The sequence below is a fragment of the Melopsittacus undulatus genome, chromosome 8, assembly GCF_012275295.1.
Source record: "Melopsittacus undulatus isolate bMelUnd1 chromosome 8, bMelUnd1.mat.Z, whole genome shotgun sequence".
Taxonomy (NCBI): domain Eukaryota; kingdom Metazoa; phylum Chordata; class Aves; order Psittaciformes; family Psittaculidae; genus Melopsittacus; species Melopsittacus undulatus.
Genome location: NC_047534.1, coordinates 8,311,819 through 8,336,269, shown reverse-complemented (window position 1 = coordinate 8,336,269; position 24,451 = coordinate 8,311,819). Strand labels below are relative to the sequence as shown.

At 39.8% G+C, this 24,451-nt stretch overlaps 2 protein-coding genes across 2 annotated transcripts in view; one reads left to right on the top strand and one right to left on the bottom strand.

The window, feature by feature from the left end:
- Positions 1-522: 522 nt before the first annotated feature.
- Positions 523-5,307, bottom strand: PDZD9 (PDZ domain containing 9). The gene is made up of 3 exons (XM_034065738.1): positions 5,187-5,307; positions 1,364-1,559; positions 523-611 (listed from the first exon to the last, which is right to left on the bottom strand). The coding sequence occupies exons 1-3, from the start codon at positions 5,293-5,295 to the stop codon at positions 551-553; spliced, it is 366 nt and encodes a 121-aa protein (XP_033921629.1). The 5' UTR covers positions 5,296-5,307; the 3' UTR covers positions 523-550.
- Positions 5,308-9,652: 4,345 nt separating this feature from the next.
- The window catches only part of MOSMO (modulator of smoothened), a 29,741-nt gene continuing 14,942 nt past the window's right edge, over positions 9,653-24,451 (top strand). The window contains exon 1 of the mRNA XM_034065823.1: positions 9,653-9,953. Within this exon, the coding sequence (XP_033921714.1) occupies positions 9,848-9,953 (106 nt within the window). The 5' untranslated portion in view covers positions 9,653-9,847. The remainder of the gene's footprint in view (positions 9,954-24,451) is intronic.

Genomic DNA, 24,451 nt, shown 5'->3' with positions numbered 1-24,451 from the left:
AGAAAATGGAGAAACTTGCCTTCAAAGAAAGATGTCAGGGATGAGCAGAGGTAGTGTTTCTGTGTGTCTGTTTCACAAATAGTGTTGATTGACATCTTCGTTGGGAGGGAAGGCATTACAAAAACAACTTTCTATAGCTAATATAGCATTTCAGATGTCTTGGGACATTCAGATTTTTTAAGGCATATATTAGAAGAAAACGGACACAATACAATTTCAGGTATTTATACTGGGACAAGTCAAGTTCTGAGGTATTCTGTAACAAAGCAAATTCTTCCAGATGGGATGTATGTGATACAAAAAGTCAGGAGGAAGAGGAACTGGTCTCATAGTTTTCTGTAGCCTGGTATGAAGGAGGTCTAATACCACTCCTACCAAACTCGGGATTGTATGATGCTTCAACATCATTATGAAGAACAGCATCACAAACACGGTCTGTGCCTACCCCAAGTCTCTGGTCAGTATCAGGTACCTGCCAGATTTTGTGCATTGATTGTAATTTAGGAGTGAACTCACAGTAGTATGACTGGGGAGATTTATACTGAAAAATTTACAAGCCTACATCATCATCATCAGTACTGGACCCGATGCCATCTTCATCATAGTCTGTGCTGAAAATACAGAAAATACTGGTGTTACTTCAACATGCAGTAATTCCCACAGCCATTTAGTTCACTAATAATGGACTCTTATTCTAAAGACAAGTTTATAGGTTCTGAAGCTACTCTAATATCAAACTAATACTCTTTTCCATAGTCCTTTGCATGCTATTTCCCTTGCACTCCACAGCTGAGTTGTAATTCGGTCACCAGAGAAGCAAGCTAGCCTTTTTCTGCTCCTTCAGAATAGAAATAATTTGATGTATTTAGACATAAGCATACAGGTTTAATCTCTTAGAAAGCCCCTTGCTTCCAGGGAAGCTCCAGCTTTGTTTCTGCTGTTCTAGCCTAATTATCCCCTTTAAATACTCAGTTCCTTCCCCTGTCTTTTAGATTTCTAATAAAACTTTGTGCTTCAGGAAAATTTGTATCCTATCTACATTAATCATACTGTATCTTTGGCTATGACACTGACATGGCCTCTTGACTTCAGAGGCGTTCCTGCCAGCCAGACTTCTGCTTGCTGTGGAGGCAGGAAGGGGCATATGTAAAAATGCTCATCCTGACCCTGTCTCCCCTGTAACTAGAAAAATGAGCTTTTCTTTGGTATATGTTAATTTCAAATCGCAGGTTTCTATTTCAGAAAAAGAAACTAAATCTTTAACATTTTATACTAAACTGTAAAAGCTATTACATGCTTATTATTATTCTCGCTTTATAAGCAACATGTGAAATTCTAGTTATGTACAATAGTTATTTCTTACTCTACTGACACCACAGGCAGCTTTACTTCAGGAATTAATTCAATTGCACTTTGCCAGTCTTGAGGTACTTCAACAAAATCTCTGTAAACTCTGATTTGTAGAGTCGTTCCTATAGGAATATTCTGCAGGAGTTGCCTAAGCTGTCGCAGAGTCCATCCCAAAATGGTGGCATGTCCAATTTGTATTAGAACATCCCCTGCCATGGAAGAAAACGTACAACAATCAGTTTAAGAGACTTTTTTGATTTTTAACTGTTCATGTAATAAAATATGTAGTCTTAACCGCTATACATTCACATTTTTATTGCATGTGTTCAGCAGTTCTTCAACTGGATGTGCTTTTTCTTTCTAATTTAATGAAAATTATTTTAGCTCTGTTAAGAACTAACTGTTCGCAACACTAAGGAAAGCTGCAGATTGCTTGTTTACATTAGGATTTTCCTGAGTGAACATGATAAACCTTAGGTTGCTTATCCCGTGCTGTCTTCCATTTCTGTGGGGTTTGGGGGCCACATAAATGTAGAATGGTGAATACTCTGATCAGGATCACTACCTGGAGCCAGACAGACTGCAGCAAGGTTCAGCTGAGGTTTTACAGCTGCACATGTCACTGTGTGTTTGTCTGGGTCCCTGGAGGCTTTCAGGGTTGGCTCTCCTTGATGGCTGATGCCTGTCACTCTGCTGCCAGCACATGGGTACATTGCAAGACAATGTCAAGCAGGCCAGAGAGGACATAGGAGGTGCCTACAAGAGCTGGTGCAGAAGCTCAGGAGTTCAAGCAGAAAGTGGTGGTGATGTTTTTTGTTGGTTGGTTTGTTTTAAGGGATAAGGCTGCAAATAGCATTCTTATTATCTACTGCCAGTGGAAAGCATTGAGCTGCAGTTTGGCAAAAAGCAGTACTGCATCCAAGAACAAGAGAGTACAGAAGCCACAGCACCTATATATACTATGGGGTGTAGCAAGGTGGGCTTTAAGGGTTTGGGAGAGTTGGAGTTAGTGTGTAAACCTGTAGTTTTGGAGACTGCAAAAGGCAAGCAGTATCTACCTGCAGCAGACTACAGCTCCATGAGCAGCCTGGCAAAAACAGTTCCACAGCAGTGTAGTATCAGTAAACATTATGCACTGAACTGCAACAGAGTAGCATAGGGGATTTAAAAAATCAGTACAGCTGTCTGCTGCCACATTAGCAGAGCAAGGAGCTTCTCTCCATCTGTTCTATTTATATCCCTTTTGGGTTAAAAATGCCTATAGCAAAAAAATTGCAGGCTTTCAAACTGTTTACCTGAACTACTACAATTTTTTTCATTCTCCTTTTTCCATTGACCACTCCTTCTACTCCATCACCATCACACCCTCTCTCCACTCTATTTTATCACAAGATACTGGTTCTGCTGGGGTGCAAACAAGAAGCTCTAGAACAACTACCAGGGTAGCAGATAACAAAAAAAGCAACAGAGAACATTTTACCAACAATTTTATGTAAGCTCTCAGCAACAAGCAGAAAGATAAATTACCCAAATTCATGTGTCAAAATGCACAGACATAAATGTACTTATGATTTAAAGTATCTGCAAGACACTCTTGGCTTTGAATAGATTCTTTTAGAATTCATTTTTTTTCTGCCCATCCTGTTCTGATAACACTGCTGTGGTGAGTCAAAGCCATCTCTGAACTGCAGATGGAGATAATTTTGCTCCTCTGCTCCAGCATCTAGAGACTGAACCACCCAGCTTTTCAGCTCATCCATCAGTGATTTTGTGATCCATAACCTTCAATGGCCACTGAAGATTAATGTGGAGAAAACCTCTTGCACTATGCAGGTTCTAAGCAGCCATGTTTCTTCTTGCTGGCATGGAGAATAGGGCATCCGTATGTACATATGAGTTTGCTAAATATAACTATAGGATTTTAAGACATTAATGCCTCCCACTACCTCTGTTAATTTCTAGCTCCTCCCATTAAAGGCAGCAGAATGGCACCAGCTCTTCCAAGCTAAAAGCAGTTATAAAACTGTTCTTTTAGGTTTGTGTTTGACATTGTATAGATAACACTCATCTTAATCAACTGGAAAAAAAGTTAATTAAAGATAAAGCCTAATTCACTGCAAGAAAAAAACTTAAGCAATGTATTTGTATGTCATATTTTTCTCAAGCCCATGTTCTGTACATTGGTATTAATGCCAAAATAACTGTGCTGCCTGTGGTATCCTTGAGGGATGGAGCTTCTACATAACACTGTATTTTCTGCAAAATTTTACAGCTTTGATTTTAAAGACAAAGGTTTTGTAAGTTCACTCTAAACATGAATTGATCAAATTTAGCTGTTTGCTGGCTTGGGGGTTTTTTGTGTGTGGAATATGCTGAGTTAGATCCAGGTGCTCCATGAAGCATGCTCAAATTGTTTCTTTTGGCTCCAAAACCTAAGATCAGCTACTACAGAGGGACAATGTTTGTTACCAGTCCTTAGGCCCCTTTAAACAGTTCAATACTTGCTGCAGTAAATCAAACACATCACATACTGTAAATAATTTGACTCCTTGTCCTTGTAGGCTTTATTAAAAATGCTTTTGGAGCTTGTCTTTTTCAAACTACTGCAAACAGGACTACTTAGTTTCAGTGACTAATATTATGTATGTTTTACTTTATAGATGTAAAAAACCCTTAAACAAACCAACAACCAAATCAGTATCATATAGTTTTGTATAACATAAGGGTTTTGGATTTTTTAGGGTATAGATAAAAGCTATCAGCTCCTAAGATAATAAAGGTACTTAATTCAAATCCAAATCCATTCCTGTATTATGTTCAGGATTTTTCCACTGATTTTTATACTGGGATCAAAAATGCGAGGCCTTTTCTAAAATGAGGTTAAGAACTCCACTCGCTGGTTTTTATTTCATCAAACAAGTAGATCTTTCGTCTTCTAATTCTCTCTAAAAGGTGCAAGAAGAAAGAACTGCTCAAATTATAAAGGTGATGCTGGGAAAATGGTTCTAATTGAAAGACATGCCTTTGCACTGTACAGCAGTAAAGTTCTAAATGACCTCATTACACTCAAGTCATAGCTTCATAGATTTCTACATTAGAGACAATATTTAGTAATAACATAGCACACTGACATCCCCAAACTGTAGTTCATGAGTCTAATATAACCGGTCTAGAGACCCATGTAAAGCATTCACATTTACAGAGCTTTCAATTACAAGCTTAATATAGGTGTCTGATGGTCCACAAGAAACCTTAATAACCAGTAGTAGTCTGTTAGTACTGATATGGCACATTTCATGTTTAAAGCATTTAGCAAATGAACACCTGCATGGATTGTTAGAGCACAGAGATTTATCTATTGCCACTTTGTAACTATTCTGCGTAATACAGAGAAATAAAAAGCAAACAATAAGGCAAATTCATTTAAAACCTTTGGGAAGTTTTATGTTACTTGTAGAGTGAAATTAGTTCAATAATAATGCACTGAACAAAGAATGATACTACTCAAGTTTAGCTGCTATATACTCAAACTATTTTTTGACAAACCTGATGAATAGAAAATCTGGTTTTACTGGAGAAAAATACATAGACTTAAATCTTGATCTGATTATGGAACAATCACCTATATCAGCTATTTTAAGATCACAGGTATTTCATCACAATGGAATGCTGGCACTGAGCTTTACACGGTTTATGCTAGTTTCTCTTCTCTGTAATTTTAAACTGAGTTTCTTTTGATGTGTGTAAGTGTAAATAAATCAGAGATGGGCTCAGAGCAGAAGTGCAGAACATTCTCAATGCTATAAAATTTGAATATCACTGTTGGTTCTTTTTACCTGGTTTTAGCTTTCCATTGTTAGCTGCAGAGCTTTTCTCAACAATGCTTGTTATCTGGAGATACGGCCCATTCTGTATGACTATGAGACCTAATCCGTGTTTACCCATCCTAATAGTTGCCTTCAGTACTGCAACCAGTCTGCATTGAAAGATGCTTTCCAGTGATGGCACCTGCCCTTTGAAAAGTGAGAGGAACATTTTACTAGTTGAAAGTGTGATATAATTCAACAGGGTTAAGGAGATATTTGAGTAGGTGTTGGACCCAGTCTTAACTGTGCAAACAGTCAAGTCCCTCATCTTTAACTGCTTCTTTAGATAAGTGTTGCCTGCTGTGTCACACATTTTACCAAGAGAAAAAGCAATACTGCTATTTAATATGTGTTCATTACTAACAGTGTTATATTTGGGGAAAGTAGAGAACAGGATACAGGATAACAGAACAGAGTAGCTGTCAGCTATTAAGGTCTTCAAGAAAAGACTGGATTCCTATAAAAATTGATTTTTCAAATCAATATTTATTAAGGAGATTCATTTCTACATTTCCAGCAGTGGTTCCACACCCTACTGCTGACATGAGTGAAGGGGCTGCACTTGCCATAGTTAGCATCTACAGAAATAAAGTACTCTTGAGCACCTGCTATACATTAAAATGCAAAGTAATACAATATAAATGACATTTATACCAATATCTCCACCAAGAAGTATACTAGGGATAATAAAGAAATCTCCTCCATCTCTCAAGCCTGTTCTCATTAACAGCCAGGAAAAATTAAGACTGTCAGATGAGTGCTTCAGACTCCTAAACCAAACTGTATTCTGTTAAAAATGACTTTCTGTCTCTGCTTTAAGACATAATCTCTAAATGTAACTTCTGTCAGTAGAGTACCAATAAATTAACTACTTGAGACTGTCTCCAGTCATCTGAAAACACTTTACCCTCCTTCTCTAAAATACAGAAACTTAGTAATCTTTCCAATGGCTTTAGTAAAGCTTTGGATCAGGCTGCAAATGGCAGCCCAGAATGTCTATAAAAGAATTAAGATGGAAAGTATAGCAATGTGAACATGTCATTTGTCAATATGGCTGCTGAACTGAAAAACAGAGAAGGAAGCTGGAATAGGTTTATGGTTTTTTTCCTTCCCAATGAAAAATGCAGGGTTTTTTTAAATGTTGTTTTAAACAAAATGTTGTTTTAAATTATTTTGAATTTAATTTGGATTAAATACTTAGTTTGCATGGTCAAGCAAGAAAAGCAAAGGAAGACTCACCCTAGCACACCCTTTAACCTGTTGATAATTTTGACAGGTCAGATATCTGACCTATGACCTTTTCTCTTTCTCAGGAATTTATGCAAGGTGGAACAGGATCAGTAGAAGTGATTGAAATCTTTCCTGTTGTGTTCTTAGTCACTTTTCAATGTGTGTTTCAATCTTTTTCAGCCAGAAAAGGGAACTGAATCCTAATTTCCTACTTCCAGAGTGAGTACTTAATTCCCAGGCCATGGGATATATAACATATACACAGATTGTATGAAGTAAGCCTATATTGTTTTCTAGCCAAAATTATTCAGCAAATTCCATTAAAATTCATGAGCATTTGTAGGTCAGCAAATGATCAGCAATGAAATGGCAAACAAAAAATGCTATTATAAATATAGCTTTAGTTATAGATACCAAAATACTGATCTTAGGCTGCTTCTTATTACATGACATTATCTTGCTGGACATGAGAGTTTTAAAACCATGAAAACTGTGAGAAAACCAAAGCCTACAAAACAATTAGAAGGAATGCTAAAATTCACACTTCTAGTTGAGTCTCTTGTCTTTTTACTATACCTTGTATCAGTCAATATACTGTCCAAGGAAGGTGGATTTTCTCCTTGTTCTGCATTACAGAAAGTTTAGGTACTTGACAGAACTTACATTACAGTTGCCCTAACACTCTCCTGATTTTCTCCAAGTTACCCTCCAATTCTGCAGTTTGCAGGCAGCAGTGTAGGATCTCTCCTCATGAAGAAACATCGTTTTCCTTGTCACCTGCTTTTAATTCTGTTCCAAATACTTAACTTCAAGAGCAGAAATGCCTCTTGATACTAAGAAAATTTGGGGCACTGGGGCTCTGTAAAGAAGATAAAGGGTCTGGCAGCACAAGGACTCAAAAAATTTCAGATATGGAAACGCAGGAGTGGAAGAATAGTGCTGAGGCAGCAGTGGGAAGATGGAAATGAACAGAGGAAGAAGTGACCAAAAGAGATGGAGACTTACTTATAGCTTCATCTTCAGGCTCTTGTAAAGACTGGGTATGTTCCATCAAGTCCTGAGGAAGATCTTTTCCTTTAAAGCCAAAATTACGCCAGAGTGTCCTAAGTGAGCCTTTTGGAAATACATTAGTGCTCCGTGGTGACCTGTGGAGGAAGAGTCTACCAGCAGGTGAGGAAGCAACAGTGTCTAGCAACTACTCAGAATGCCAGGGCAGGTGGGTTCCAAGCTCCCTGAGCACCACAACAGCACTACGGGCATAGGGAAATCTGGCATTGGGCAGAGGATGCATCTGCATCTAGTGCATTGTTTCAGTCCAAGAGGAGTAATGAGATTTAGGCTGCCTGTCTGTCAATACCACAGTTCTGTCTGAAGCGCCAGAGCTTTCTGGAGAACTTATAGCTGCTGGTGTCCTGCCACACAGCATCCTTAGGCACATACTCGTCCCCTGATAAAGCTGAGAAAGATTAAATCAAATAACTGATCACACAGCCTGCATAGTATGAAGATGACTCTGTCACTATTTCAGATTTCATATTTTCTGTGTATCAAAAGACAATGAAAACCATATCTTCCCTTTCTTTACTCTTTCCACCTCTCCTTCCTTTATTCCTTCTGCCACAAAGCTGAGTTATTTGGAGAGAAACTTTTTTTGAGACAGACTTTCACATAATGCTTGTATTAAAAGCTATTTTAATACCACTTAAAGCCAGTTATTAGGATAGTCACAAGTGATTCTTGGAAATAACGTACTTTCAAGGCCATTGTTAGTGCAATATAATTTCTAAATTTTTTAAATAAAAAAATCAATTGTCCCATTTATTCCATGCACCAATTGTTCATTGTTTAAAGGGAATTTCAGCAGGTTTTCATCAAAAGTCTTATTATTTTCTCTACCCTTAAGAAAATCTGTCAAGAACAGGTGATTTCAATTGAACCTAAGTACAGCTCTTGCCCTCCATGCTGATTGCTGTTGAGCACTTTATTTTACTAATATGTCCATTTTGCATCTACACAGAACACTTACGTAAAGAGTTCAGATAGTTGCCCACTTGGCTTCCGGCGCATGACGCTGCTCTGGAAATAAACAAGAAGTTGTTTGCTGTTAGAAGGAAAAAAACTATGCAAACATTAGATATTTTTTCCATTACCTGTAGATGTGAAGCCTGCCAAAATGATTGAGTTCAGCATTCCCATGGCAGAATGACAATGCCAAAGGCACAGTTATTATGGCCAGAATCAGGCTGGTTTCTCACATTTACTGCATAGTTCATTTATTGGCTACAGATTCCCCCATGCTTCAATACCAGTAAATCCATGGACAAGCATGTAACCAAAAATCACTGTATTTGGGTAAGTTTTCTAGTCAAGATTAACTGGGTTTTCTTCCAAGCATACAGCACAGACAGCAATGCAATGTAGAGCTGTTGTGGTGCTCCAGAGTCATGTAAGGCCTAGAGGAACCTCCATGAATCAGTCCTTCCACTTCCCTGGTTTTACAGAAACAGCTCTGAAATTTAAGCTAACGCCCGCTGTTTCAAAGGGACAGCATGATAGTGACAAGTGAAACAACAAATTTATGATCGTTCCTCAACCCTCTATGCAGTAGTGCCCACCAAATTGCCCATTCTCGATTTCCCTTGGCGGAGGGCACTGAGGTCTCCGGGCCGGTGCAGGTATAAAGGAGGGATGCTTGTGCTCCTCAGTTGAAAAACACCTTTGGAGACCGGGATGCGGGACAACTGCAGAGACCCGATGTGACAAAACGAGGCCGCGGGTACCGGTTGCCCTCACAGCAGACCCGCCCTGAGCCGGTAGCCGCCCCACCCCACCCCTCCGGGCCCCGCCCCACCCCACCCCTCCCGGCCCCGCCCCTCCCCTCCGGGCCCCGCCCCTCCTTCTGCAGCTCCGCGCCCGGCAGCAGCGCCCCCTACAGGCCTCGCGGCGGCAGCATGTCCCGCCCACTCCCCATGACCCCGCCCACCTCGCGCAAGGCCACCTGGCCACCCCCATAGGGCCAGGTCTGTCCCACGCCCCGCCCACCGGTGGCAAGCCCCGCCCCCTCAGACAAGCTCCGCCCCTCCGCTCGCCGGGCCCCGGGGCATACCGCCTCCGTGCCGAGCGCTCCCCCGCCCTGCTGCGGTGGAGGCACCGCCCCCCGCGGGAAGCTCCGCCCCGCCCGGGGGAGAGAGCCGGGAACAGTGGGTTTCCCTTCCGGAGTATTCTTTGTACCCCCTCTCCCGGCGCGTCCGCTTCCGGCTCTGTCCGGGGGACCCGTTTGTGGCGCTGCTGCCGAGGGGAGCGCGAGGCTCATGGAGCCGCGGCTGTGAGGCGCCCCCGGCCCGGGCCCACTGTGGGAGCCGGGCGGAGGCCGGAGCCGGGAGCCGCCGGAGCCGGAGGAGATGGACAAACTGACCATCATCTCAGGATGCCTCTTCCTGGCCGCCGACATCTTCGCCATCGCCAGCCTGGCGAACCCGGACTGGATCAACACCGGCGAAACAGCTGGTGAGCGGGGTCGGCGGCGGGGACCCGCCGGGGGTGGGGGAGCAGGTGTCCGGGGAGGGCCCTGCCGGCACCCGGGGTGTCGGGACCGGGAGGAGTACGGGGCACGAAGCTTCTGCGGGGACGGGGGAGGCTCCCCGTGGGGGGCAGCTCCTCAGGTGGGGGGCCGCAGGGCCCGGCGCTGCCGCGGTGGGGCCGGCGTGACGGAAGTCTGGGGGGCTGGAGCTGTGGGGGGCTCCTGGCTCCGTCCTTAGGGCGAACTCCCCCCGGTATGGCCATGGGAGAGGCCCTGGGTCAGAGCTGGCGGGACCCTCCTGGCCGGTCAGAGCCACTGGTGCTCCGCGCTGCCTCCCGGCTGCTGACCCCAGAGCCGTGTTTCCCAAGGGGTCCGGCACATGCCCCTGAAGCCTCTCCGCAGTCTGTACAGCCGGAGGTCCAGGGCAGCATCCCCGCCTGCGCCTCGGAGGTTCAGTCACCTTGGACAGGGAATGTGGATCAGTGTCTGGACATTTGCGGCAGGTTTTGAGTCTTTCGAACTATACTGATGCTTCCTGTGTTGGAGGGAAGATCTTGCTTTCCTTCATCTTTTTCTTTTTTTCAGTTCTCCCCAGAATATTTCCTGCATGCTGATTGTTATCAGCTTTTAAGCCTAGATCCCATGTGGTTTTTATTTTAGACTGTGACATTGCTTTCTTTTAGAGAACAAGGATTTGTGTGTCTGTCTTTTTACTAATGATGTAATTGTTTGTATGAACAATTTATTTCAGCCTGTTGATAAGGACCTGCATGTTCTGATCAGTGGAGCAGGGAGAGAGAATAGGAGGAGGGCTGCTCTTTCATCTCATGTCCCAGAGAAACCCAAATCTCCATGTCAGGAAAAGAAGCTATCCTGAACTACTAACAGATGAAACTGTGTTAATCACCTTTTCCCAAACTTACAATTTCCAAGCAAACCACAGGTATAGAATAGAGAAAAGTGTTCTTGGGGTAAAGGCTTATGTCATACATTCTTGCAGAGGCTTTAAAGAATTTCTTTGTTTTGTCTTGCATCTTCTATGCCTAATATTCAGGTGTGTAAGTGGATAAGACTGGTTCAAATGGAGTAACGTTTCCTTTATTCTGTTAAAGTAGATTACTGGAAATGTTGGCTGTTAGGGACTGATGACTGTTAGGGATTGATTGATTCCCTCTGACCAGGTTATCCTTACGGTTGTTTGAATTGCTCCTTGTTACCTAGGCTAGAACTTGGCCTTTCATACATAGAGAGAAAGGAGTCCCTTTCCTTCCCAAAGTGCAGCATTCAGGAATTCAGGATGACTTTACCATTCCTCCTATAGCTAATTATGATGTTCTTCTTGCTTATGGCTACATAAAACAGTTGGATCTTTCCTTTTACGATTCCACCTAGCAGAAGTAGTGCAGTAGTGAGTTTTTCTTTAGGGATTACAGTCAACCCAATCTTCATTTTAAATATTTAAGTATGACTTTCTTAAGTCCCGCCTCATGTTAACAGATCCTGTAAGGTCTGTGCAGTCTGTAAGATGCTGGATTCTTTCTGCCTGTGTAGAGATGAAAGAACAAAAACTATTCTGAAGAAGGTGCTGATGGGTTAAAAAAAAAAGAGGTCTTTTGGGCACTAAGCGGTGTCCATTATATTCTTCATTAACGACAAAAGTTTAGTATCTCTTTAATTTGCCATTTTGGTCCTGTACTACTTTTAGGGGTGCAAATAACAGTTTTAATTAGGCTGGCAAACATGAAGTCTGTGATGTTTCTGAAGGACTTCACTAGTCAAATAGTGTTTTGACAGACCTAAGTGTTTTTCTTCGCTATATTTTGAAGCCAAACAAATTGTTGACTTGGTAAAATTGTAAAGGAAAACTAGCTGTCATCCTTCCTTAATGACTCACTCTCTTGTAGATTTTTATTGGTGTGAGATTTGATGCTCTCCAAGATGTCTGGTTGAAAGCAATATAAATGTATACTTCTAGTACTTAGATCTAAAATGAACCTTTTGCCCAAATTGTAAAGAAAGGAAGTGTGAGGATGCCTATTGAGTCAAGGACTTAATGTGGCAAACACTGTAGTATTGAATTGTGAGATAAATGCTTTTATGAGTGTCATTCGTTACCCAGAGACTGCTGTGGAGAAGTATGGCACAGGAGGACACAGCCCTAATGGTAAACCCTGTCCCAGCTGCTAGAGAGATTCAGGTGCTCTCAGCAGGCTAATCTGCTTGGACCACATTGAAGCCATCCAACATCCATATGTGCCTCTAAGAAGTACAAGGTTTTTTGAAGCATCCTGCTCTCAGCTGGCAAAAGAAACTATTTGGTGAAAGAAAATGTTTCTTTGCTTGATCTCTGGGTTCTTAAGTTCATCTCCTATGGGGATTATTCTAGATTCTCCTTCTACAAGTCAGCCTAATATGAAAGAGAAAAGGGGAGTAATAACGTTTCTCTGCTTGGCTGCTGTCCTCAGGGTTCTGAAAGACAGCATGGAACAGCCTGGTCATCTCAGTACTGCAGCTGTTTGAGAATTGCATAGAGCACAGAGGTCTTGGCAAACCTGAGAAGGTGGCACTGCACTCGTTCATTCAGAGCTGTTTACAGCTATTAAAGTTGGGAACCTGGGCTTCAAGGAAAGAAAGAAATCTGTTCTGATTTGAATGCTAAACAATGTGTGCATCTTACTCCAGAGATAACGATGATTTTCTGCTAAATTGGGTAGCAAAATAAATCAGTGGCTTTAGTGCTTTTCTGAAAAATCTAGATTGTTTTTTTTTTAAGGAGCTTATGTTCTGGGGAAATCAATACAGGGGAAGGGCTGATCAGATGCTGGAAGCTTACTCTTAAAGATAAGTTTTACAGTTTGAAAAATGTTGGCTATAAAAATTCCTCTCCAGCATTGTAATTATGAGCAAAAGATTACAGCTGAGATCACTGAAGGTGTCAGATGCTTATCTTTCTTTAGGCCAGAGGAACTACGCATCTGTGGATATGGGTCCAAGTCTCTATTGGGTGCTTTTTCTTTATGCTGTTTCGTAAGAGTTACTCATTAACTTGGCTTCAGATATTTGATGCATCTTTAAGATGATAAAGGAAATATGAAAATTAAATTGATTTTTTTTTCTCTCAGAGTTGTCAGTGAAGTTTCATTATTTGTGTTGTGGAGGTACAGAAGGCGATAACTCCAGTCTGGGAACCAGAGGCTTCTCAGCATTCTTGCACTGACATCGTTTCCTTGTCAAACTGATATTTGATGTGAGAAATAAGGACAGAGTTGCCTTTAATTTAAGCCAATGCCTAAGCTCCCACTGATTTAAGTAGTAGTGAATTTTGCTCCTGTATCCCTAAGCTTCTTTTGTGATTAACTTTAAAAGCTGGTAGTTTTGTCTCAGTATGTTCCTTTTTTGTGTGGGAGGGTCTTTAATGATTTTGATATTTTGTCTTCAATATGGGAAGAGGGAGAATAGAACTTGCTTTAGCTTCAGCTCTCAGCCCTTTTGTAGGGAAAAGGGTGTGAGCAGTAAGCACAGTTGAAATTAGACATGTTAAAAGCTGTACATGTAGGGGGGTTGACAGTTTGAAATGCTTTTAGAATAGGTCAAATAGTTCAAGAGGATAATTCAGTCAAATCAAATTCCCCCTCAGAAAGCTAAGCTTTCACTTTGTTTATATGACTTAGTCATCCCTTCCTATGTAGCATGATTCTTCATTTGATTCCAATTTACAGAACAACTTGTACCTTTTTTATAGCAGTCATTAAGCTAATATGGATGTCAGGATTTAAGGCTGCTAAACTGTGATGGGTAACTTCTAAAGCAAGTATTTATCACATCCTCTTATGCTGATACATGCACCAAAACGGGACACATGGTATAATGTTGTAGCAAGGCCACTCAGTGTCTGCACGCAGTGCTGACTTGGGCGATCCTAGTGTTCAGCAGAGCTTCCAATTTCATCTCTCATCTGTGACATAAGCATCAAGGTCACTTATGTCAGGAATTGTACTTTTAATATAAACTGCCTTCTGTTCCATGCCATGGAAGCAACTGTATGATAGTAAATTGTGAATCTACAACATGCCATTCATTTTAAATTGTCTTTTCTTTTAAACAAATGCTGCCATTCCACATATCTTCCAAAGTATTATGTGTAGTTTTTCATTTTGCATACTCAGTTGCATTTTATGTTTGTGAAGTGTGATTCCAGATTCTGTGTTATTTATAGTCTTACAGAAGAGGAAGCTATACCCAGCAAGCCATCCTTCCTGAAGCAGTTAACTCCCTGCTCCTGTGAAATAAGTTGTCTGGTGCTGAGTGACAAATTACTGTTGTTCAGTGCTGTTCCTCTGTGTGTGATAGTTCTTCCTGAGGAATTTTGCTCCACGGTTCCAACAGGAGCTGTAGCTTGATGGCATCCGTTTAATGAAGTATCATAAGGTGATAGGACCAAGCAATGATTGCTGGTTCCTGCTGAGCTTGAGACTATATTGCCACAGAAACATTTTTCTGTACTTGGAGCACTGACTATGCAGGGAATAAACCCTATACCACGAGAAGGTACTTGAATGAACCAGTATTTCTAAGTAGAATAGATAGAATAGAACAGATAAAATATCAACAACTTAAAAGAGTGTAAACCTGAGTTCTAGCTAGCATTATTGTTCTAAATGCAGTCATCTACTCAAAATCGTTGTATGTAAAAATTAATATGGCATATTGCCCTTTAGAGCTTGTGCTAGGAAATTCTTGATGTACAGTGCTCCTCTGTGGAGAAATGGTATAGGGCAATCATTTGCTGTCCAGCAAAATAGATAATGTTTAACACTGAACAGGAGAGTGATAAAATTAAGTTCTGAAACATAATTTTTAGGAGAATGTCTTCCTTGTGGTAGATGCCTACAGGTGTGTGAACAAGGATGGAAAAATGGTCCTTTGTGATACATTGCTGATCTGGACCATGAGGGGATTAGGACCTGTTGTAAGGTGCAGAACTTGCTAACAGTTTGTGTGTTTTTGTGTTTCAGAGATGTTGCAAGTGCCTCAAAAACAGCAATACAAAACCCAAGAAAGAACTAGTAAGGACTGACAAAAAAGCTAAACCCCATATAATCTGACTACTCTAATGAGAGCAGTCTGTCATAGGTGTGCCTGGACTGGGAGTGTCAGTGCTGTCTTTTAATATTTCCATTCCACTTTGTGACTGTAGATACCTTTTATGTGGGCATAAAATCTGAAAAAGCAAAGTGTTTGAATTGTGCTTGGGTTCTGTCATTGATCAGGCCTTAAGGCACAAGAACAATCAATAGTAAAAGCATTGTTGTCAGGAATTAATTTTGTGCTAGCTCAACCACTCAACATTAAAACATATGGAACTATTTTATGTGTAGGAAGAATCTCATGAAAAAGAGCTGTGTTGGCCTGGTTATTTGAGCCTGCCCAAGCCAAGATGAGAGCGCCAATTGGTTTTGTCCATAGAGGAGCTGATCTTTTACATCTGCTTTTTAATCAAGACAAATTAATACTGCTTCTGTTAGGTGAATGTTTTGGCTTTTCTTTAAGGTGTGTGAAGGTGTAAAACTATTAGTTTGCCTCCTACCAAATCCTGTCAAATTCCTCATTCTCTAATTACTGTTAAAGAATTACAGAAGAAATACCTGATTATAGAGTACAGATCTGGGAGCCAGTATTTACCTTTCAAATCTAGCATCCAGCACAGCTGACTTTGGATGCTGGAAAGCTATTGTGGTAGTACGACAGTTTCTTCCTCTGTGCAACAGAGGTGTTACCTTCGTCACAGAAGCTTCTGTTAGCATTGGCAGCAAAGCTTTAATTTGATTTTTTTCCTTTTTTTACTTCTGTTTCCTATCACAGTTTACTGAAGAGAGAAAAAAAATCTAAGAAAAATGGGTCCTTAATTTGTCTTCTCTGACAGGAGGTGTTTTTGCTAAGGTACTTGAGCATCAGGGATTTGGAATAACTTTTTTTTCCTTGAAAGTATTTGCTTTACAGCAGTACGTACAGTTACTATAGAACCAAATTATATTCAGTATGTGCAGATACAGGTTTGTTTTCTGCCTATCCTATGCTTTACTCAAGAAGTATGTAGTTGTAAGTCTGATTTATAGACAGTACAAACTGTGGAAAAGGTTGAGACTTCAGCTTTGTGGCTTCAGGAACTGGCTGTGTTGTGCTAATAGTGACGAGTTTTGAGTCTTTAAATCAAATTAGAGCGGATTTTAAGGGAGTGTTATTACATTTGTTTCCACAATATGATACTGAGATTAACAGAAGAGTGACTTAAATAAATGAATCCTAAAAGGAAGGATCCTGTAGTATGTACTGCAAAACAAAGATTTAAAACTGTCTAAAATGAAATAAAAAAGGAATCCCAGTAATGACTGAGGCTTATTAAAAACATTTGTATCCTTTAGTTTCCAGCCAGCACTTACATGTGAGCAGCATTATGTAAACTCCATTTGTACTTTTGCCAAAGCAAAAAAAGATCAGTGGGTCAAACTTTTAAGCTTGACCTACTTTTTTTTTTTTTATAGGTACCTCACAACAGGACAACTTTTTGCCACTTGTTTTCTTGCTATTCTTAAAACAAAGTAGAGAGATTGAGCTTTTCCTGTCTGCTGCAGTAGAGCTGCAAGATGTAGGATTTTCATCTTATGCGGGAGTTTTCCACTTAGTTGTTGAATCCTTTTCCAGCAGTGGTTGATACCTGTGCATTTCAGAAGGCAATTGGAGGGACTCATGGCAGAGAAGGAATAGCGACCTCTGAAGAGTTTCAATGCTGCTACTGATTTTAAAATCTAACAAAAATTTGCATTTGTAGCGTGGTGGAATAAATACAGTATGGAGGCTGGTTTTATTTCTTGTACAAAGTAATTTGGGGAAATTATAAATTATTATAAATTTATGGTTTATGCAATTACAAATTTAAAAACCATTTCTTATTACATAATTGTAAGTTCTTACTGTAATTCACAGTGCCCAAAATCTAGTGATAGACAAGGTCTTTTTTAATTTTTTTTTTATTTTTTTATTTTATTGGGGGCTATATGCAGGAAAAAATTCTATGGTAATTCTGCAGCAATCCCCTTATGTGTGCTCCAGCTGCTTTGCTCAATCTCACTTTTCTTCCCCAAGCTTCTGACTGATGGAGATACACACAGATCTGAAAACCTGGAGGTATGGCCAAGAAGAGGATCTGTGCAGGGTACGTGTCTATTTTAAGGAAAGGGGAAACAAGCTTGAGCATTTGACTGGCAAAGTACTTATATTGGCCTAATTCCACAGGAGTCTATATGGAATTAATAGTCATTAGTTATATCCTTTCTCAGGCTGGAGCTCTTGATTTCTTCCTATTATATTTGATTACCTGTTTGACATATTAACCAGTGATTTATTTTTTGTTTATTTTTATTTATTTATTTTAATTTTGTAAATAGAGTTGATCATAAAGTTTTGTCTCTTTGGTACCTTAGGAAACATAGCGCCTGATTGTGGTGGTTTATCTGTGGGATGAACTAATCCAGTATGAAACACTAGCTGCTGAGAGTCAGAGGTTCAAAATTCCTCAGGGTACAAACTAGTTCTTCTCTTTGAGCAAAACATACTCAGTCTATTATGTCTGGGTCCTTGGTATGAACTAAAATGCTCCCTTGTGAAGGCATCAAAAGCCTCTAGGGGATTTACTACAGTATCAGAAGACAGCATTTCCTATCCACACAACGTAGTGTGATAAGCAACAGTTGGCTGCTACCCAGGAGCTTCATGGTAGCTGAGTTCTGTGCCATAAATTACAGAGCACTTTGGGATTATTAAGGATGACAGACTCTCAAGCTGTAATGATTACTAACACAATTATATGTTTAAGTATTTGTCCAGTTGAAGGACAGTTCACATTAAGTGTAACTTTACCCTGAGCAATTCTTTGTGCAGTTGTTTGGACACTGCATTAGTAGGGCTGATTTGTCTCTGAGCTTGGTATATCCAAGAATTTAGTAATCAGGGGACACTATTCATAGGCAGTAAAGTCAAGTAGTTTACTTTTGTAGTGCTCATCACTGAACTGACATCCCAGTTTATAGTGTTGCAGTTCTTACTGGCTTTCTTGTTTGCCAGTCATTGCCTAAGTTGTTGTTGCCTTATTTCTGCTTCTCTTGCTGTGACTGCTTCCAGTTATTGGCAGCAGTGTAATTTAGTTATATTTTAAGGAATAGGTATGGGATCAGAATAAGAGAGAATGGTTTGACTCAGAACTGCTTTGCTGTGAGTACTTCAAAAGAGCTGCTTTGAATCTAGATTCTTTCTGCACTTCTCAAATTCATGCCATATATGCTAATGTTCTTAGGATGTCTTGGTGAAACTGCTTGCTTTCTGCAGTAAAATCTTCGTATATGTCTGAAATTACATGGATCCTGACCTCTCTGATAGGCAGGGCAGATGTACAAGTAAGAGGGAACATTTCTATTTGTAACTTCATCAGTATGAGCTTAATGCATGAAATGTACATAGCCTTTAATTGTCTTTATACCAAAGCACAGTGAAGACAATTGACCTTGAAGACAAGGTTTTCATGGACCTCAAGTTTCCTAAGGGCTGAATTTTGTATAGAAAGTGACTGGTTTGAGTTGAAAATTTGCTCTACTGTTCAGTTTTTTCTGTACAAAATAGTAATATTATTAACTGCAGCATTAAGAGATCTCTTTTCTTGAGCATTGACAATTGCCAGCAGTATTCCCACAGTCAGTGGAAGTGTCAGCTCCAGAACTACCACAGTGGAATATTCTGGTATCTTCTCTTGTAGAGGAGAAAATGTATTGCATCTTCAGTGCATGTTGTTGCAAAGAGCATTCTGGGCATTGTGTGCTGTGGGGGAAGAGAAGTTAAAAGGGTGAAGAAATAATTGTTTTTCTCCTCAGGTTGAATTCCGCTCTGAAACTAATCATGCACCTAAATTCATGCATTAATGATGTAGCTCTCCATTGTAGAAACTCGTGGGAAGACACACGTTTCACTTTGTGGTGGGTTTTGTTTTTTTTTAAAACTCACACTTAATTTAATTTAAAAACTATGCAACAAGATTGTACAGGAAACCTGAAAAGATTGAATGGCCAAGAATTTCCAGTGTGGTCTCATGAATTTTTTCAGTGGAATATTACTGGGTTACTTGGCAAGTACAAAAGCACCTGAAGCTTAATACATGAAAAATGGTGAAGGTGAGAAGTAGTAGTTGCTGTTTTACAATCAGGAGTCTGTTGACTTGTGCCCAGTGTAATCTGAAGTAAATGCTCTCTGTAAGAGTATGTTCTGTAAGATGCAGCCGGTTATAAAGACAGAGCATTTCTTGGCTGTTTATATTGAACCTAAAATTAGAGAGCCTCTTGTTTCACAATGTGAATATAACAACTGTATATGTTAACAGATGTGCTCTTTGGAGCACTGTATAACACCTGATTGCTTTTTAAGAATACTCCCACTTGTTCAGAAAGGACTGACCCCTGCTGTTAAGATAAAGTTGTATTTTATTTCAGTAAAGTGCCCATTTGAGTGTTCAGGAGTGGTCTGTCTTCTTTTATTCTACAGGGAAAAAAAAAGTCTCCAGACTCTTACAGTCTATTTTTGTAGATGCTGATTTGTGATAAGACAGAAAGTGTTATCAGCACACAGACAGCACCTGTTAATTGTCTAAATAATTCAAGCTTAAATTATGGATGGTTCTAAAACAAGAACTTGCCTTACAAGAAAATAAATCCTGAATATGCTCCCTGCCTTCCCATTCTTCTTTGGTTTTAATGTTCTCGTTGTGATGGGAATAGCAGGCAAATGCCTACATTTTAGAATTATTACTGCAGAAGGTGGTTGGGGTTTTTTTTCCAGTTTGCCTGAAAAATTTAAGCTATCTTTTGTACTGGGAGGGGGGAGCTTAAATGTTGTGCAGACTGTCCCTGAGGACATACTGCATGTAGTTAAGTCATATGTCAGCTGGTCTTTCAGCACTTAAAGCATTACTCCTACAGAATAAATTCTTTGTTGGCTCTGCACCAAATACCTATTTAAAGTGCAGTTTAACCTGTATTTCTGGTTGTTAGAAGCATGTCATACACAGATTTGGCAACAGTTACAAAGTGCCTTTAGGAATAAAAACTAAGGTTAGGTTTTATTCTACTTGAAATGTTACTCTTGTTGCAATGAAATACATCTTGGGACATTTTAGATGCCATTTTTCAATTGACAAAGATACTTTATAGAATAAAGTCTAGTAGAGATGGTATCTTTTATATCCCATTAGTAGGCCTGGGGAAACCAGTGTGTGTCCAAACAAGGGCCTGCAAGACCAGAAATGTGCTTGATTTTCCAACTATTCCAGTGGTTCTAATAAAAGATATTACTTCTACCTGTAACCTTCCACTCTCATGGCTTCGTTGCTATAAATACGATGCTGCTGTCAGTTATGTTATTAAAGAAATTGTTACCAAATCGTTACTGCATTTTATTTGCTTTTTGAGCATTTTAATCTTTATTTAGGAAGGTCTGTCATACCTTCTGTCAGTGTAGGCCTAAAATTTGCTCTTAGTGGATCAGGATAAAGTTAGGCTCAGCTTTAAGAAAGCATTATGTGCTCATAAGGTGTATTTAGCTGAGTGTTTGCAGAGCAGACAGCCAAAATGTGCAAGTCTGTTTCTAATTATATACATGCCCAAAAGCATTTAAACACTTTTTTTTTTCACCTTACACCACTGGGTGATTCATAAGGCCATGTAGTAGCCAGATCAGTGGGTGTCCTTGGAGCATGTCTGACGCAAGCTGAGATCAGTGCAAAGCTGCAACAGTTATGTCTGACAGAGGCAGATGATCCTTATTCCTTCTGAATTTCATTTGATAAAATGCACAGTCTTGAGGGCAGGACCAGAACCTGAATTTTCTCCCTGCCTTTGTCGCTAGGCCAGAGGAAATGTTGACACCTATTTTTGTCTCTGTGAATATAGAATATTTTAATTGATGTGATTTGGGGGTTTGGTGTATCTGTCCTGATCTGCTTGGACATCTTAAGTTTGAAACTGAACTAGCTTGGTGAAATGGTACAGGAGTTAAACATGGAGAGCTCTGAAGTCCACTTGTTGCCAGCCTGTGAATAGACCACCTTATGACACCCATGTGTAAGGTGATCCTCTAAACCATGAGGATCCATAATTTCTGTGTTTTCTGGTTGTGCTGGGTTAGTACCATGTGGCAAACTGCTGCTGCCATTACTGACCCAGCGTGGCCACCTCACATCATTGACTCCTGTAGGTGGTGGCCAGCCTTGAAGAGCCTGCACATCAACCGTAGAGCTGTGAAGTGATCGGCCAACCATTTCTGAGAAGGTTGGGGTAGGGTTGTGTGGTGTATTGGATGGAGAGGTATCATTTTACAGCTCTGTCTGAAGCCAAATGTAACTGTTAAAAAGAACACAAGCTCATCAGATGTTAAATGGCAGAACAGCTGTAGGTGTCATAGCTTCTAGCTTTCAGTTGAACATATGGTATGAAAATGGTGTAGCTGACTAGAAAACTCACTTTTGAATATTGACACTGCCTTTGATCTTTCAGCTTTTTAGGCAGTGAAATTTGTCAACTTTGAGGAACTTTATTTTGGTTGGAGGAAAATGGAAATAACTGGATATTTTTGTTTTTGTGGGGTTTTTTTGGTGTTTTTTTTTGGGGGGGGGTTGGTTGTTGGTTTTTTTTTAGCTAAATAAAACATCAAGTTTTGTTTTGGCTTTTTTTAAGTTCTCTTTTTTATTTTCCCCCCAGGCTCTTGCCACGTTAGAAACTGCAAAGATACCAGTCAGTAACAACACTATCCTGTTACGAAAGTGCTTACAGTGTCAGAAAACAAACAGCCAGAAGGATGCAACTTATTAGAGATCCTGTTTACCAACATTTAATTATTGCTGTCTTCTAAAGTAGGAAAGAATACCTTTAGCATAGGCAGATTTCTTGGCTGTGATGCGTGAGAACACACAGAGCCTTTGTTATGTCCTCGGGAGAGCTGTTCCTGTGGTGTTGCCTGAGGAGAGATCTTTCAGTGTGAGGCGGTTCAGCTCTTCTAAAAACAATTTAAAAACAGGGCAAAGCATTCAAAAGCTGCACCCCAGTACAAAAGCAGCATGGCATTGGAACTTGTGTGTTGGAATTCAGAAATAAACTTGGTTTTTACTGGTCCAAATGCCTGCAATTTAAGCAGTGCTTAAAACCTGTATATCATAATGACTGTCTTCTGTAGTAATAAACTTTTCTAATACATGTAAGTCATAAGGATCTTTCCCAATAGATGGCCCCTGATTTTTATATTTTTCCTCTTTGGGGGTGGGAGGAGGGAAGGAGAAGTCTGTGGTTTTTGTGGAGGGGGATTTGGTTTGAATTAGGCATGATACAAACACGGAAGTGAAAAACCTTTGAGACAACTCAGGCACCAGATGGGCTTCAGCAGCAAAGTAGGCTTTTCTGTTCATATACCACAATTATTTTAACGGTGATTTTAAGCTTTTAGAATGAGAATTCTTCTGTTTAAAAGCCAGTAAACTTTGGAGTTTTAAAGAATGCCAAAAATGGTACCTAATAAATTAAATTCTCTGGAAATTAGATTGTTAAATAGCATTCTATTGGTAGGTTCCTCATAGCTAGCATAAGCTGGCTTTTAATCTAGGGGTATTACTTCACCTATTGTTGCCAATATGAGCATCTTTAAGAAAGATGGTTAGTTCCTGAAACAGAGAAATGCTCTTTATATCTCTAGAGCAAGAAGGATGGTGCATTTCAGAGTTGGTTTGAAAGGGAGAGAGCTTTCTGATTTCAGAGAAGGAGATAAATGGAGTAGAAGAGAAACACCTTATATAATAACATGCTCCATCTTGCAGTATTGACTTGAATGGCTCTTAAAAGACACACTGCAGATATAGCAAGGATTTTGCAAGTAAATCTAAGTCTTTATTAAAACTGATCTTTTAACATTTTATGAATATTTTTAAGTGCTTGTTCTGTACCATTAAATATCCAGCAGACATATGAATTATCTTGCATCTGGTCTGCTTCAGAGTGAGAAACTCCCAAAGCTTTTTTGTCAGGGTTACAATGCCTATTAGATTATTTGAGAGACAAATCAGAGTGAATGCCAAAACCATAATATCTGGCATACAAAGGACAGGAAAGATAATTTATGATCCTTTTGTTTTGAACTCCTCTATGTTCTGTGCCTTTGCAGTTATTCTTTTAAGCCTTTCTCTAGATCGTCCTTTAACGTTCATAAAACTTATTTTAGTAAGTCTGAACTTGGTTACCTTTTAATCTACTAACTGAACAACATACTGGAACATCCACAGTAAAAGAATCAATCTGTCATGCCACATCCCAAATGCTGTACTTGCATGGTAACCTTGAAGTTATTTTAGTGGCATAAGTACTAAAGAGCATCTATTCAAACTACCCCCATCCCTCACAAAAGAAGTAATTATTTATGCAAGAACAGTAGGAGATATGGTATTCTCATACTTCATGGGAAACTGGCAGTTGATCCTCTTATGTTTTGATCCATTTATATACCCTTTATAGTTATTTAGGTATAACCCAGTTTTATATTGTTCTCCAACAATGACCTAAGCAAGAAAATGGAAGAAGGGATGTTCAACTTGCTTAGAGTTTCTTAGCTGCAGTTTATGCGTATATGCTATATTATAAAATTGTCTGAGATGACATAATTTGAGGTTGTAAACATTTTTAAATTGCTTTAGTGGGTCAATGGCTGAAAATTTAGATGAGGGCAAACGACTTTTCCATTTAAAATTCTATGAGCTGTGCCAGTTGGCATCACTCAGTGGGACCTTGTGTACAGAGAGACCTTATGATTTTAACTATTACAACAGGGACCATGCCTTTTGGAATCAAGGGGTCTTTGCCAGCATTATTAATCCTTTTTTCTCCCCAGATTTGCAATGTATCTTTTTCGTTTTCACACCAGAGGTGGTGCATATCCTGCAAAGGCATAGCTTTTTCAGTAACCTTCTGCACTGCTTAGTCTAAGCATAACTGATTTCCTCATAAGAGAGAGGGTATAGGGCCTCATATCTGATGGAGTTTTACACTGGAATAAGTAGAATGAACTATATGTAGCCTGAAGTACCTCCTAGGTTATGGCAGGGAAAGATCAGCAGTGTCAGTTCCCTGGATTTTGGGAAAGGACAAAGGGAGAGTACTCTGTTTCTAAGGAACCAATATTTAAAATGTAGAATTAATAGAAATTTTCCCCAAAACAAAATACATACAAGTAAACCTAAATAAGTTGTTCTGGCCTCCCTTTTTGTATAGTAATATCATGTAAAGTGCCCATTGTAGGAAAATAAATTCCATATGTAGGATTGGAAAATATCCCTTGTAAATTGCCAGATCCTTGGATGACTTTGAAAAATTTTCTTTGTGGAAATGCCTCCTCCTTGTTTGCTGTTATG